At 32.0% G+C, this 15,372-nt stretch overlaps 2 protein-coding genes across 2 annotated transcripts in view; one reads left to right on the top strand and one right to left on the bottom strand.

Moving 5' to 3' along the window:
* LOC115887394 (CCR4-NOT transcription complex subunit 11-like) overlaps positions 1-15,372 on the bottom strand; it is a 140,466-nt gene that overhangs the window by 106,682 nt on the left and 18,412 nt on the right. The gene's annotated exons all lie outside the window — the stretch shown is intronic.
* LOC115887418 (disintegrin and metalloproteinase domain-containing protein 10-like) lies at positions 6,161-7,172 on the top strand. Its single transcript, XM_030906834.1, has 2 exons — positions 6,161-6,440; positions 6,544-7,172. The coding sequence occupies exons 1-2, from the start codon at positions 6,234-6,236 to the stop codon at positions 7,132-7,134; spliced, it is 798 nt and encodes a 265-aa protein (XP_030762694.1). The 5' UTR covers positions 6,161-6,233; the 3' UTR covers positions 7,135-7,172.

Genomic DNA, 15,372 nt, shown 5'->3' with positions numbered 1-15,372 from the left:
CTCAAATGTAATGAATAATGGCCTCAAAAATACGAATGTCATCGTTCTCGTTAATCGCCACAATATTATAAATATCCATAATTAATTCAGTTTGCTTGGTGCTTCTTTCAACTAGAGAAATAAACCAGACTAAACTGGCGGGCCGCCCGGAGATGGTAAGGACATGCTTCAGTCGCTGGCCGAAAATCACCGGATGGGGTTTAAACTGCGCAAGTGTTCTTCGCCTGGAGATCGACTATGAAACGGAAAAAAAATGCTTATCCAACCGCCCGCCGGCGAGAAAGCGGTTACTCTATATGACGGATGTGCGCATGCGTTACTCGGAGAGCGCTCGACTCTGAAATAAGAACGAAGAATTTCGGGAAAGCTCCCGCCAGCGGGCGGCTGGCGATCGACTATGAATACGGCCGTAAGACTTCGCTGTCCGTCCGTCCGTCTGTCACAAAAGGTCTATCGTATGAACCGTTATAGCTAGACAGTTGAAATTTTTACAGATAATGTATCTATGTTACCGCTATAAGAACAAATACTAAAAACAGAATTAAATAAATGTTTATAAATAAAAAAGTACCTTCACTAAACATTATCTTTTAAGTAAGAATTTTACATAGAATCTTTCAAGTCCTCGGTGGCCGCGTGGTTAAAGCGTTAGGACTTTACGCTGCTATGACGTTGGAGCCGTAGGCAAGTCAACGCGAACTTTTTTTAATCGTTTTTTTTTAATTTTTACATATTTATTATCGATTAATACAATTTTTAGTAATGTGTTTCTTCATTTTTTTTAATTACTTATCCGCGCATTCAAAATTTCAGCTAAATCGGAAAAAATGTTTATAATAATATAGTGTCTAATGTATAGATAATGAATGGTACGGAACCCTTCGTGCGCGAGTCCGACTCGCACTTGGTCAATTTTTTTAAGTCATGCATGACTTAAGTTTCCAACATAATATGCCTAACTGTAAAATCGTAATTTTTGGGGCTTACTCAGCCGGGTCTCACAATGCAAATTCACCTCAAATATCCATTTAGTTGGTCATTGGCAAGCACTCTCTCATTGTACATGAAAATAAGAAAACAAACATTTACTGATCTGGATAAAATTGATAGTTAAATAGTAAGATCACCCGGGGGTACTCCACCCCCTAGCCACTGATTTATTCTATTCAATATATCCCATTCCATATCTTCCATCTAATTCAAATATTATTCGGATCTATTGGTTAATAATCTTCAACAACTAGCTAGTGTCACCTGAAATAGTATAGGGGCTTCCTACGGACGCAAATCTGCTGCTAAACAGATTCGCATCCCAATCGATGGGGCTAATTGGGGTCCTCACACAACGCCCCAGCGGTGTCAATCGAGAAGCAAGAGAGACCTCAAACCCTCAAGACCATCCTCGAAGGAACGACGTCACAAGAGGTTTTCTACTTCCATAGTCAAAAGACTCGCTACTTCCAAATGTCAGCTCTGTGACAAAACACAACATTACACAGCCGGCCGGCCTATCAACAACTGACTGACCTGCCGCCTGCCGAGCTAAGCCTCCTCTTACATCACAATTAGTAGTGGGAACTATCGAATGAATACTATCGAAACATTCGATAGTTGCAATTCATTCGAATAATTCGATAGCTAGTAAGGAAACATTCGTCGAAAACTATTCGAATAAAAATTATCGAATAGTAATTCGGCAGCAAAAACCATTCATTTATAAAATTCATTCATTTATCAAATTCATTTATTCGTCGGGATCGATTTTAATAAAATATAAACTGGATTTTAGTTGTCGTCCGGCGACGTAGGTTTCTTTCCTAGAAACCCGACAGCGGTCGGTGGCAATGCTATGAAAGAAGCCGGCATCTTTGATTTTTGCGGAGTCAAATAAAGATAAGGACATTATTATTTTTTATTGAGGTGCTAGTATTTACACAGAAAATATATTATGAAGGGCGCTGTTGCCATATATTTGTATTAGTTGGTATTAGCAAAGAATATTATTCTTTAGCATTAGTTAGGTAGGGATAGTATGTCTATATGTTTTGCATTTTTTAATTAATATTCTGTTGTTACACTGCTATAATACTTTTTATTTTGGATGTAGGAAAATGATTTTTAATGTTTTTAAGCAAAGACTGGTTTAATAAATAATAATAACAGTAATAATTTGTTATACCTATTAACAACAAAATTTACAATCATTTAATAATATAAACATTTGTTTTAAGTAGTAGCAAAAAATATAAACAACAAATAGAAGTCAAAAGTATTTATATTAGATCCTATTTAAAAATAATATAGTCTCTAAATGGCAACGTTGGTTTATTAAATAATAATAATTACAGAACTAATTTGTTATATTAACAACAAATTTTAAAATCATGAAATATAAACATTTATTAATTTTCTAAGCATGCAGTGTAATGGAAGGAAAATATAAATAAAAAATTAGAAATCAAAATTATTTATATTACTTTTTATTACTTTATATTATTATTTAAAAATAATATTTACTTTTGCTGGCATTTACTTTAAAACATAAAATGAAATATTTCTTCGCAAAAAACTACATGTAAGAGAATTAGCATAAACAAAATACATTGTTAACTTTTTTTTTAATTGGCACGTGTAAAACTTTCAATTTAATTTTCTCACCCCAAAATTTGAGTTAGACAACAATTTACTTAACCACATTACTTAAATATGATTATTAAGTTCCAACTAATTCATATTATTAAAACATCTAAAATACAAATATGTATTTTTAAAATTAATTGTAAGTTCATCTCATCTCTGTTAAAAATTGCTACTTCTCAAAATTTCCCTTTAAAAAAATGCAATCTAACCTAACCATAATATACCATATAAGATTAAATAATTGAAAGATCGGGCTACGGAAAATCACACAAATTTTCGGAAAAATTTTGACCACTTCGCACACAATCGTCAATTAAAAAAAAACTACTATTTTAGTATTTTAAATATTTTAATAAACGCAAAAATAGCTTAGTATTTACAAGGCGAAGTTATAAAAATTTGGAAGAGCTAATAATGCACTGACGCACACAAAAATCAAACGAATACTAAATTTCATTTATCAAAAGCATTCGATAGTCGTGGCGCAACGATAACCATTTAGTCGCACGGCGAGGTTGTCACATATGCTTTAGTATACAAATGAATGAATGATTTTATTCGAATAAAACCATTCATTCAGTAACCATTCGATAGTCTAATTCATTCGATAGTTCCCATCGCTAATCACAATTTTACCTGATCACAAATATTTACATCGCTTGCCAATGAATCATACTGTTTTCTCTAATCGACTTTCAAATAGAGTGTTTTAGCATTACCAAATAAATAAATAGAGAGTGTCCGAAGGAATGCATATTGTTGATTAGAATAGTGAATAAATAAAAGCATTATTATGACGAACTTATTTTCCAAGTTTTACATAACCTTTCTTTTTCTTGGTATGTTCTTTGCTACTGACCTTTTTCTCTTGTTCGTAAAATTGTGTCGAACGTTTAATGTCATTTTAAGGTTGTATCTTGATATTTTGTGGATTTCGATATCCTTGATATGTATGCGCTTAACACTACAGTTGGGGGTTGGAACCTTTGGTGTTACAACAGAAAAATAAAACACTAATTCACTACAATCCTTGTATATGAATTTTTAAAGTAGCTCAACTTAAGACGTTTATGGCTGTAAAGCACCAGATGGCGGGGCGTATTTCACAGTCTTACTACAGAAAATTTTTTTGTTACTCTGAATTTTGAAGCGACCAATAAAAACAGAGAAAATAAAAATCGATAATTTTCGGACTGTGCCAATTGGTTACTAATCGACCAGATACTTTTTGTCTATTAGATATGCTATTAAAAGCTGGTAATTATACAATTCGACCATTGTAAATACCCGACAAATTCCGCAAGGCCGACGATGCCGATGCTTTTTACTGATAAGAAAAAAAAATGTTTGTTCAGATAATTTTCGAGATATTTTTTCTTTCTGAATGCACATTTTTAAAGTATTTTATATTCTTTGTCCGCTTGATCTATTATACTGGTCGCACGAAGTTCTGTTTCTTCTAGTTTTAAAAAATGTTCTTATTTCTTTATAGCTGTAGTGGTTGTAGTGTAAAATTAGATTAACTTTTTTAAGTTTAATTATAATGTTTAGTGTAGAATACCAGAAATAGTTTAGTAGTGTTTTTATAGTTTATTATTTTGTAGTTAAGTAGTAGGTGAAGGGATAATTTGGTTATTTTTTCTTTTTGTTTGATTAATTAGTAAGTTTGATAATTTTTTCAGTGTAAAATACAAGAAGTAGTTGTGTAGTGTTTTTATAAGAGATTATATTCGTTTATTTTGTAGATGAGTAGTAGGTGAAGGTATTTGGGTATTTTTTCTTTTTGTTTTTCTTCTAATTGTAGTAATTCTATTATGTATTGTGATAGATACATATCTTCCTTCAACTTCGTTGAAAAGTGCGTTATCATATAATTTTGGTTTTCTGGTAGTAAATATGAAAAAAAAATCAGATCAAATTTATTGTAAATTAAATTAATCGAGTCTTATTAATCAAATTAATCTAGTCAAATAATAATAATAGTTAGTTTCTAAATACTATACAAGGTGAGTTTCCTACGATGTTCTCTATGGGTATCTCGGAAACTACTGGAGATAGAGAGTCGGTTAAATGGGGAAAGAATTGCAGTTTTGTGGGGTCATAAATATGCGCCTTTCGGATTTTTCGGAGAAGTTCAAGGCTTACTAGACATTTCGAAAAAAACGAATTTTGGCTATTTTAAAACTTGTCTCTAATACCATTATAATCTACCGTATAATCGAATAAAAACGGCGTCAACAATGGCTATGAAATGAAGATCGTTGTCATTTTATATGTAAAATTATATGAGAAATATCATCGATCGGGAGATATCATCGATCGATAAAAGTTGTAGATAATCACATACCTAATGAATTTGTGTTTTCTGTTTTTTTTCTAAAGCCTGTCATTTTTGACATATGACACAAACATTATGTTTTTTATTTATTTTTAAATGGAAACTCTAGAAAACCCCCTGACTTCATTCTTTCATTTCTCAAAGCGCCATTCTTTAAGCTTTTTTTTTATAATATGTTTTTTTTTTCGAAAAATTACGAGTTATAGCCAATTCTTTTCTTTCTTGACTAATTCCCATACCAATAATACCATGCCAATTATTAGTTGGCATCAAAAATGTAAAAAGTTTTATGTTTTCAAAAAAAAATATCGTAAAATTAGTAAAGCACTCAATTTAGAATAAAATAATCTAAGAATGAAATGATTCTTTTATAAACCTGCATTAAATCAAATGAAAATAGGTATGTAACTTTTCTTTAAAAATTTATTAATAGCAATGAGCATTATCATAAATTATAAATAATGTACCAACATATCGAAATAATAATTTCTTTGTTAATACCGTTTAGAATTCTTAAAATAACAGACAAAAATAAACCACAATTTACAATAAAATAAAAGTTTCGTTTAAATTTCTTAATCAGCTGATCACTATTAAAGTTCGCAGAAACCCGGGCTATATTATTACATTACTCTGAGGAAAATAACGAAAATAATCGATATTTTTGACTCCGCCCCGAAAGGTTCACGATTTGTCCTCCAGTTGGCAGCACATTTTGTCTAGTGGGTTGAACAACTTTAAGAATATATAAACAAGGCTACAATACACCAAAATACTTTACTTTTAACACTGAACGTCATATTTTTTGCTGTTGTTAAAGTATCACATTTTCCAATAACTATTAACACGGGTAATAATCCTTAGCAATGAACTAAATACATTTTTCGCTTCTTTAACTTTGTCTTTAACATTTTAAAACAGCAAAAATTATGACTTTAATAGAAATTCTATCAATAAAAATCTATCAAAGAATAAAACCGACATTATATTACCATAAAACAGGTTTTGATTTTCAAAAAAATTCAACTATATTTTTGTTTTTTTTTTATTTTCTTTAAAACGGTATGGAAATTTAGAAAATTATAAAAAGGACTAACCACTTTAGAACAAGCAAAAAATTTTTATGAAGAATACATTTCTTTTTACAAAAGTTTTTCCTCTTGTAAAGACAATCCATGGACATACTGTATATATTCATTGAGAGTAACGTTTATATTTTGTGTCAATAAGAAACGTTATTCTGAAACTTAATTCGATGAAAGAACATATTTTAGCAATTGTAGAGGAAGACGAAGATTGCGATTGCGGTTTGAGGTCGCAATGTGAAAAGGATCCTTGCTGTGTGCCAAGACAAACTAGCGAACGACCGTGTAAGGTGAACAGGAAAGAAGGACACCAGTGTCATCCGTCGCAAGGAATTTGTTGTACCAAAGAATGCAAATACGCAGTACTGGACAACTTGGTAAAAACCTTAATTAACAAGTCAAACCTATTGAAAACTTATTTCTTTAGGTATTATTTTAATCTATTATTTATTTTTAATTTTTTCATATTTATTTTTAAAGCACTGTAAAAACTTTGAACGGAATTGTCCTTGTCCAAACGGAACAGAACCCTGTTATTGTGGAATAAGAGGTCGATGTATCAAAGATCAATGTCATAGTTACGAATGTACAAGAATAAACCTTGTAGAATGCGCGTGTGCAGCGGAATCTTGCCAGACATGTTGCCAGATAGGGAATCAGTGCGAACCAGCTCTGTCGGTAACGCGTGATTTATTAAACAAAAAGAATGATTCAGCTACGTTTAAATATTTTGTAAATCAAGTAAATATTAACAATAACCCTCCACAAACAAGACCAGATGTCGAAGGATATACTTATGAGGAATTTTGCCAGACAAACAATGGACAGAGAATATGCGTACGTACTCATTTTTTTATAGCTAAACCTGGACGATATTGCGTTAGTAGAGGCAATCTAGGAAAATGTAAGTCTGATAGACGAAACAAATTCAAATGCGAAATTCTTCCAAAGACACCAAAGAAACAAATATTTCCTCTGATTAGCGGATCATGGACTATACATTTTGGACAAGCCACAATCCTTCACATACTTGTACTAAATTCTATCTTCATTTTTATTGTCCCGAACTAAACAAAAGTATCTAATGTAATAATAAAAAATAAATAATTTACCAGCTACCTTTGATTTAATGTAATGGTTTAAACCAAAGACGTTAAGTAGTAGTTACAAAGTATTATTAGTAGTATATTATACAGGGTGTCGCAGAAATAAGTGCAAATATTTTAACTGGTAGTATAGTTCAACCCCAGAAACACGCCTAGGAGGTTTTTTTGCGAAAAAAAAATGTTGAAAATTTAAAATTTTTCTTGACATTTTCCGGGAAATTTGAAAAAACTTTTTAGTGCCACTTGTTTATTCACCTGTGATTTCTCCACGGTGTATCTAAACCTTGCAGTGTTGCAACCTCCTATATTATCCACATTCTACATAGTTCTACATTTATAAATTCATAAAAAAAATTCTACTCAAAAATTAGGAATGTTAAATGTTTATCAGTGCTCATTATTAATAAGTAATTTAGTCTTACCCTTTCAATGAAAACTTAACAAAAACCACCGAAAATTAACTAAAACATTACGTTTATGACGTTTACGAAAATGATTCATCATATTATTCACAACCAGGTCACAAAAAAGAAATTCCTAAAATGTTTATCGTAATTTAGAATTCAATATTTGTTTTCTTTGATGTTTCTCTGTTTTATTTGAACCACTGATTTACAAAACACCTTGAAAAGCGCACATTACTTTGAATACCGTCTCTTATCGCCACTTTACGAACTACTTTCAATCTAAGACATGTTTCACTCAACAATTTTAAATACGTATTTTGTTTTTTCGCTATTTTTTCGATGTATTTTGACAGCCCAAACGTCGCGCGTCAGCCAAGATGCCACGTGTGAACTGGTCCTTTGAGCCGCGCCGTCGTGGCAGGCTTGCGTCAGACGACGATGTTAAGCAACGTTGCCGTAGTTAAAACAATTTCAAATTCAAGACATTCGAAGCAATCAAATTCGTATTAAATTTTAAAAACAAAACAGAGAAACGTGAAAGGAAACAAACAAAACAAAAATGAATTGATTATTCGTCGGGCTGTTTTCGATATATTGAATTCTGAATTACGATAAACATTTTAGAAATTTCTTTTTTGTGACCTTATCAATAATCAATTCTTTTGTGTTTTGTTTGTTTCCTTTCATGTTTTTCTGTTTTATTTTTAAAATTTAATAAGAATTTGATTGCTTCGAGTGTCTTGAAATTGTTGAAACTACGGCAACCTCGCATGACGCAAGCTCGACACGCCGGCGCGACAAAGAAGCAGTGAGCAATTACCAACCAGTGATGCGTGGCTGTCTTGGCCGACGGTTGGACTGTTGACGGAATTGTCGAAATACATCGAAAAAATAGCGAAAAAGCAAAATACGTATTTAAAATTGTTGAGTGAAACATGTATTTTCTTAGATTGACAGTAGTTCGTAAAGTGGCGGTAAGAGACAATAATTCTCAACATTTATTTATTCAGAAAGATATTCAAAGTAATGTGTAATGTGTGCTTTTCAAGGTGTTTTGTAAATCAGTGGTTCAAATTGGGATGAAGCCTATATGAAAATAATGTGTTAAGTTAAAAATGGGGACTGTTATTTTAGCAGTTTTTATAATAGCACGTACAAGTAAAGCAGCACAATGAAGTGTATTTTAGTTAAGTGTGTATCGAAAAAGAGAACTGTCGCAGTTACATCGATCTGTCATAAGTATCTTTTATATTGTTGGGTAAGTTTTTAAATTTAACTTTTAATTTATTTTATGTAATAATATCACAATCTTAAAAATGTAATGCATCTCTGCAAACTCCTCAGGTGTTGTGATTTTATGACTTACTTGTAAACATATACTTTCTTGTCCATATGGCAACACAGTGCGTCGAATTAACTGAAATCCGGGCTTGATCCGGGTAACTGGATGTAGTTGGCAATATCTGCCGGCGGTTCTCAAAATGTTGCGATTATTTTTTTAAATTTTCAAAGTTAAATAACTCGGTTATTTTCAATTTATTTTAAAAATGGTAAAGAGAAAATATGTTTATTTTGACCAGATCTACCACCCCTTAAAATATCTGCACTCATTTCTGGGACACCCTGTATAGTAAGTAGTTAATTAGTATTATTATTTAAAAAATAACATGTTTTAACTATACTCTGCTTTACGACTCAGTAATATTTCGACATTCGATGACAGAAAAAAGGCAGATGACGTCCATACCAATCCATTTATTTCATCCAAAAAAATTTCTGGTATTTTTTAAGTAAACTGTGGATGGGTTTATACAGGGTGTTTCAAAACAAATGCGAAAAACTTCAGGGGGTGATTCCTTGTTCAAAATAAAGGGTAGTTTGCTTCATAAACTTTGGGTCAAAATTCAACCATTAGGGAGATATTGCGGTACAAAGATGGCGGAAAAATAATGTTTTTATTTTTTATCTTGAAAACGAAAAGAGATAGACTAATAAAATTTTATGGAAGCATTACTGTTATGAAAACACACTTTCTGGTAATTTTTTCACTTTTTTAAAATGAGTGGAAGGGGTTGAAATAAACTACTTATCATTCTTGTTAACGAAATTTAAAGAAAAATCTTATCAAACACATGCAAAAAAATTAATTTGGATAGTTTAGTTTGTTTAGAAACTTTTTTATCTCTTGTATTTTTTTGAAAAAACTCACCGATTTGAAATTAAAAAAAAATGTGAAGCATTACATGTCAGGACAAAAAACATTTTCTGATAAAGAATCTAGTGGGCTGCTGTAATTTTTTTAGGAAAAAATCTAATCGGCCGCTGTTACTTTTTAGGATGTTCCTAATATTATTTTATTTGACATTACTCTACTGCAATACGTTATTATCTAGATGATTATTCTTATCGTTATTATCACTAGATTCTTTATCAGAAAATGTTTTTTGTCCTGACATGTAATGCTTTACATTTTATTTTTTAATTTCCAATCGGTGAGTTTTATCGAAAAAACACAAGAGGTAAAAAAGTTTCTAAACCAACTAAACTATCCAAATTAAAGCATTTGCATGTGTTTGATAAGATTTTTCTTTAAATTTCGGTAACAAGAATGATAGGGGTAGTTTATTTCAACCCCTTCCACTCATTTTAAAAAAGTAAAAAAATTACCTGAAAGTGTGTTTTCATAACAGTAATGCTTCCATAAAATTTCATTAGTCTATTTCTTTTCGTTTTCAAGATAAAAAATAAAAACATTATTTTTCCGCCATCTTTGTACCGCGATATCTCCCTAATGGTTGACTTTTGACCCAACGTTTATAAAGCAAACTACCCTTTATTTTGAACAAGGAATCACCCCCTAAAGTTTTTCGCATTTGTTTTGAAACACCCTGTATACCAGGTGCGTCTCAAAAGTGGCTCACCCCTATAACTTTTTTATTTTTTTCATTTAAAAAAACGAGATCTGGTATGTTAGTATATGACATAAATTAGGATTGGTTGATGTATTCAATTGTTTTCGGCCACTTCCTGTTTCACCGGAAATGACTACAACTTTTGATTTTCTAGACCCAGAGCACAGTTTATAGTTAATATTCGATGCCCAGAAAGTTGTATTACCCACCAATAAATTTTGTTTGTGTTATTTTAATAAACTGCACTGAAAATAAACTGGTGCACCTTTTAGATAACACGCTGTCAATCGGATATTGGTATTTTTGACGCAGTTATGCAATAATTTTACACACAGATACCAGCTTGGAATATGCAATAACCTAAATACAAATGATTATTTCCCTCGTCGTAAAATGGACCAATCAGCTAATCTAATTTTTCGAATAAATTTTGTTTAGATAAGTGATTAATGGCCGTTTGCACCAATTTGCTAACAGCGTTTATGTTATCACTGATTATACATATTTTAATCGATGATTATTTTTGTTACATTTGCACCATGCACAATGAAAGCTTGTTTAGTTAAACAGCGAATATTCTTGGCAACAACGTCAGACATGGATTGCGATGAAATTGTAACGTTTTTAGTTCGTTACATGTCTTTGATTATGATATATGATGTCTGGCGTATCATCACCGGATTCCCTATCGTTCCGGCCGGATAATTTATTTGACGAATTTTTACGTTCTCTAGTCCACAACCCTGTTATCGTTTGACACAACCCTGTTATCGTTCTGTGGAGGCGCTGTCAACATCGCTTCTGTCAACTCTCTGTGCTGTCGACTGACTTTTGCTTTTAGCGCTCTGTAGCCTAACCCAGGGGGTGACAGTGAAATAGGAAAATTGGAAACAGTCATTAGTGTCATTCCTGTCATTCTCCTCACGACAAGTATGGCCGCCTAGACAAGGACAGCATTGTTTTTGTCTAACTATTATCTAACTTCACAGTTTAGAATTGACAGATTTCAGTTTCAGAGACAACTTCAGATTTGTTCTAGAACAAATTCGAAAATATTCGACGCCATTTTAATTCATTCCGTTTAGTTTCGTTTTGGAAGTTCAATTTAATATTTCGGCTGAAATTTATAAATATAAAGGTAATAAAGTATATAAAATATATATTACATGAAGAATCCTGGAGAAAATGACGTTTCTGCAGTAGTAGGTATGTCCCATGTATATGAAAAATAGGTAGTAAATAAACACTGTTTTTTACATTTTTTAGATGCAAGAAAATGGTGTTATAATCTCTTTGATCGGCGATTTTTTTCGAAAATGGAAAACAATTTACAGCAAGGTAAGATCATTTTTCTGCAGTAGTAGGTATGTCCCATGTATATGAAAATAGGTGAGTAAATAAACACTGCTTTTACATTTTTTTAGATGCAAGAAAATGGTGTTATAATCTCTTTGATCGGCGATTTTTTTGAAAATGGAAACAATTTACAGCAAGGTAAGATCATTTTTTAACTATAGCCAACATTAGTTATCTCCAATATGTGCGATTTATTGTCAATAATGCAATAAATCTGACTGATAATCTGATTATGTTATCCGACTAAAGTCTCTTTTGCATCTTTTTGATTTATAAGCCAGGTTCTTTGGGAATAATGGACGCTTTTTTAAACAGTATATTTATATTTTATACCTATTGATATTTTTACATTGTTAATTTTAGTATAAAAAAATTGTTTTTCTGTTTTCAGGTTTTTGTATAAGGCTCCCGTTTTCATGTTCCTGTGTCCGTTTTCTGTCCTTGAAGTTTGCGAATGTGTGTGTTTATTTACAAATTATTGTAAGTCATGCTTATACCTTAACTAATTTACGTTAAAAGTGCATATAATTAACTAATTGGTATTGAAACAATACAATCCTCTATATTTTTATATTTATTTAGTCACGTTGTTCCATATTTCAAATAAATATATGTGAATAAATTATTTTTTGGTTTTATTCATGAAAAGAAAAAATACAAAATACATTTGAACTGAAAGAGGGCCCGCCATTGAATAACCGGAAACGGAAATGAAAATTAAGCCATCATGTCCTTATCATGTCAACCTGTCAATTGGAAAGTTAGTTCTCCAGACGACAACGAAGGCTTTCGGTGGCGTATCGTGTTTCGACGATTTAACACAGGGTTGACACTTCTTTCTAGTTAATTATTTTATGGCCTAACCTAACCATCCCGGCTTTTAGAAATGGTGATTATTTAAATCTTGCTGTATAATCTGAATCAGCTGCTATTTCAAAGCAACAGGTAAAGATGAAATATTATCCTTTTAGATTCGACATTATTACTGCATATTTTTAGGATAGAGTTTTGGATGTCCCAACTTAACTTGTATTTGTATTTTGCTGGCACGTTGGCGTCCCTTTTCTTTTCTCCTCCAGAATGTTACATGGAAGAAAGGACAGTTTCTTTGTTTATTATTGAGCCCTCGGAAGTAATTCGAGGTAGGTTTATTTTGTTTATTAGACCTTGTTTGGTTTTAAACAAGAGTTTCATATTTTTAGGGTCCAAGGTACGGACTATTTACAAGGTACGGGCATTATCCAAGGTCCTAGTAGTATCCAAGGTATGGGTAGTGTTCCCCTGTACCGTTGTCCTATGCACGGACTGTGTCCAAGGTTATGATCCAAGTTACGGACATTATCCAAGGTCCTAGTAGTGTTCCAAGGTACGGGTAGTGTCCCCATATTGCCACAGTATGGATACAGCGTAAGCCCCATGCTGCTTCGCTCCCGTTTCTAAGCCTGGATTGCCGACAGACAGTACAGAAATATGAGCCCACCTCACGCTGCTACTCTTCGAAACAGGATTGCCTCAAGAACAGCTAAGTGTAGATTTAGGTTCTGGTTTTCAGTCGATTTTCAGTCTTAAACAGTAACGTACATTTTAAATAATATCGTACAGACTATATTTAGTGGTTAGATTATTAAGAACATTTATGTCGATTTAGTAGTTACAATATAATTTAGATCTTAGGTTTCATTACATTACGCCTTGTAATAGTATTTAACCACTATAATAATTATTAAAATTCTACAATGTCATTTACCAACAAAGAACATCATGAATAAATATAGTCATTAGTTTTAAGTAATATACAACTGTGTTTTCTTTCTCTGTACATGCCTGGCTCCCAATATCTATTTTTTTTTCGTTTAGTGTTATTAATTAGTTTTCTTTCCAGTGAAATACCTTATCCACGACTGCCCTCCGATGAAAAGCTGCCGTTCGCAGTGGTAATGTTTATAAAAAAAACGCTACAAAATTAAAAGAAATGAGACTGTTGTGTTAGTTTTAGCCCAGACGAAAAAACTCCAATTGCAAATATATGTGACAGATATAAGGATATATTAAGAAAATAAGAAAACTGACCATGTGTCCGTTTCGGAAAAAAAGTGAAGTGCTAAAATTTAGATCCGTCCATTTCGTCAAAATAGTTATAGTTATAGTCCTCAAATAATTTTTTCAAGGAAATCCATAATCGATAATTTCGAGATATCCAAATCATCTTTCAAAGGGTAATTTTCATCAAAATCCATCTTATATATTTTTTTTTAAAATAAGAATTAAGTATAAAAAAGTACTAAAAGCACAACCGCCAAAGAATATGACAACATATCCATAGATAAGATACTATATAATATAAAATAGATAGGAAACTCAATACATTTTATTCGGACCGAGCGGTGGCGCCATCTCGTGGGTCTAGTAACGAAATAAAACAAATTTAAAACGGGTAGTTTCTATTTTTTTCGGATTTTTCCATTTATTCAAGTAAATTGATTCAAGAATGAACCAATTTACTCGAATAAATGAATTTAAGTTAAAATAACAAAAAAAAACAATACAAAACATTATAATAATAAAATATGTCTAGATCTATAACAATTAGGGCAACCTATTTTACAATTAATTAACAATCTTAAAGGAAGGGAAACTATCATGGTTTATACTATGTAACACGTGTTGACACTATTTGATCCTTCGGAAACATATGCATTTGGGCATCTTTTTGGTAATTCTTACAGCCAGTAACACAACACTTAAAAATCAAATACAAATTTAAAACACGATCTACGGATAACGGGCAAAATAAAATATAAATTGACAACTGTTGACAGGTTAAATTTTACATTTGACGGTAAAAGCCAGGTAAAAACAGGTAAAATTTTAAATTTTGTATTTTTTTTTGCTAATTGCGCCCCCTTGTGCGTCTAGTACTGAACCTTCGGCTACAACCTTGCTACAACCTGTCACTTCCATAAGAGTTTCCTAGGCAGAAGATATCACATAATAATGAAGATAGATAATCTACGTTTAAAATTTAAACGTCGAAATATGACAGTTTAGTTTAAACCAGGGAGAACACTAATCACTAAAGTGAGAGGGTTTGTGGGATAGGGCATTTCGTAGACAAGTTTATTTTGTCACCGCGCATCCCAGACGCGCATAGCGTTTAGCGGTCAAAAAAGGAAGTTTTCAACTTTGCAAGTTAAACATTTGACAGGATTAATTAGATTGTCAGTAGCTTTTTCTATCTCTTAGCTCTAGAAGGAGATAACTAAAATCTGTTGATAATCGGATTAATAAATTGTTTTTGACTGAATGTACCTGTTCTTTTACCTTGTGAGAAGAGAAGATTATTGTCATTTGTAACGTTTTTAGTTCGTTACATGTCTTTTTTACATATAATATATGATGTCTGGCCTATCATCACCGGATTCCCTCTCGTTCAGGCCGGATAGATTATTTGACGCGTAATTTTTACGTTCCCTGGTCGCCAACCCTGTGATCGTTCGACACAACCCTGTTACTATTCTGTGAAGGCGC

This window comes from Sitophilus oryzae, unplaced genomic scaffold (genome assembly GCF_002938485.1).
Source record: "Sitophilus oryzae breed Bouriz unplaced genomic scaffold, Soryzae_2.0 scaffold_115_pilon_pilon, whole genome shotgun sequence".
In the NCBI taxonomy this organism is placed as follows: Eukaryota; Metazoa; Arthropoda; class Insecta; order Coleoptera; family Curculionidae; genus Sitophilus; species Sitophilus oryzae.
This window is presented reverse-complemented; position numbering and strand designations above follow the sequence as displayed.

Bases quoted from the DNA above. Each gene is read 5' to 3' on its own strand.
- LOC115887418 (XM_030906834.1), top strand. From the start codon at position 6,234: ATGAAAGAACATATTTTAGCAATTGTAGAGGAAGACGAAGATTGCGAT. The intron at 6,441-6,543 runs GTAAAAACCTTA...TTATTTTTAAAG, and splicing joins ACGCAGTACTGGACAACTTG to CACTGTAAAAACTTTGAACG.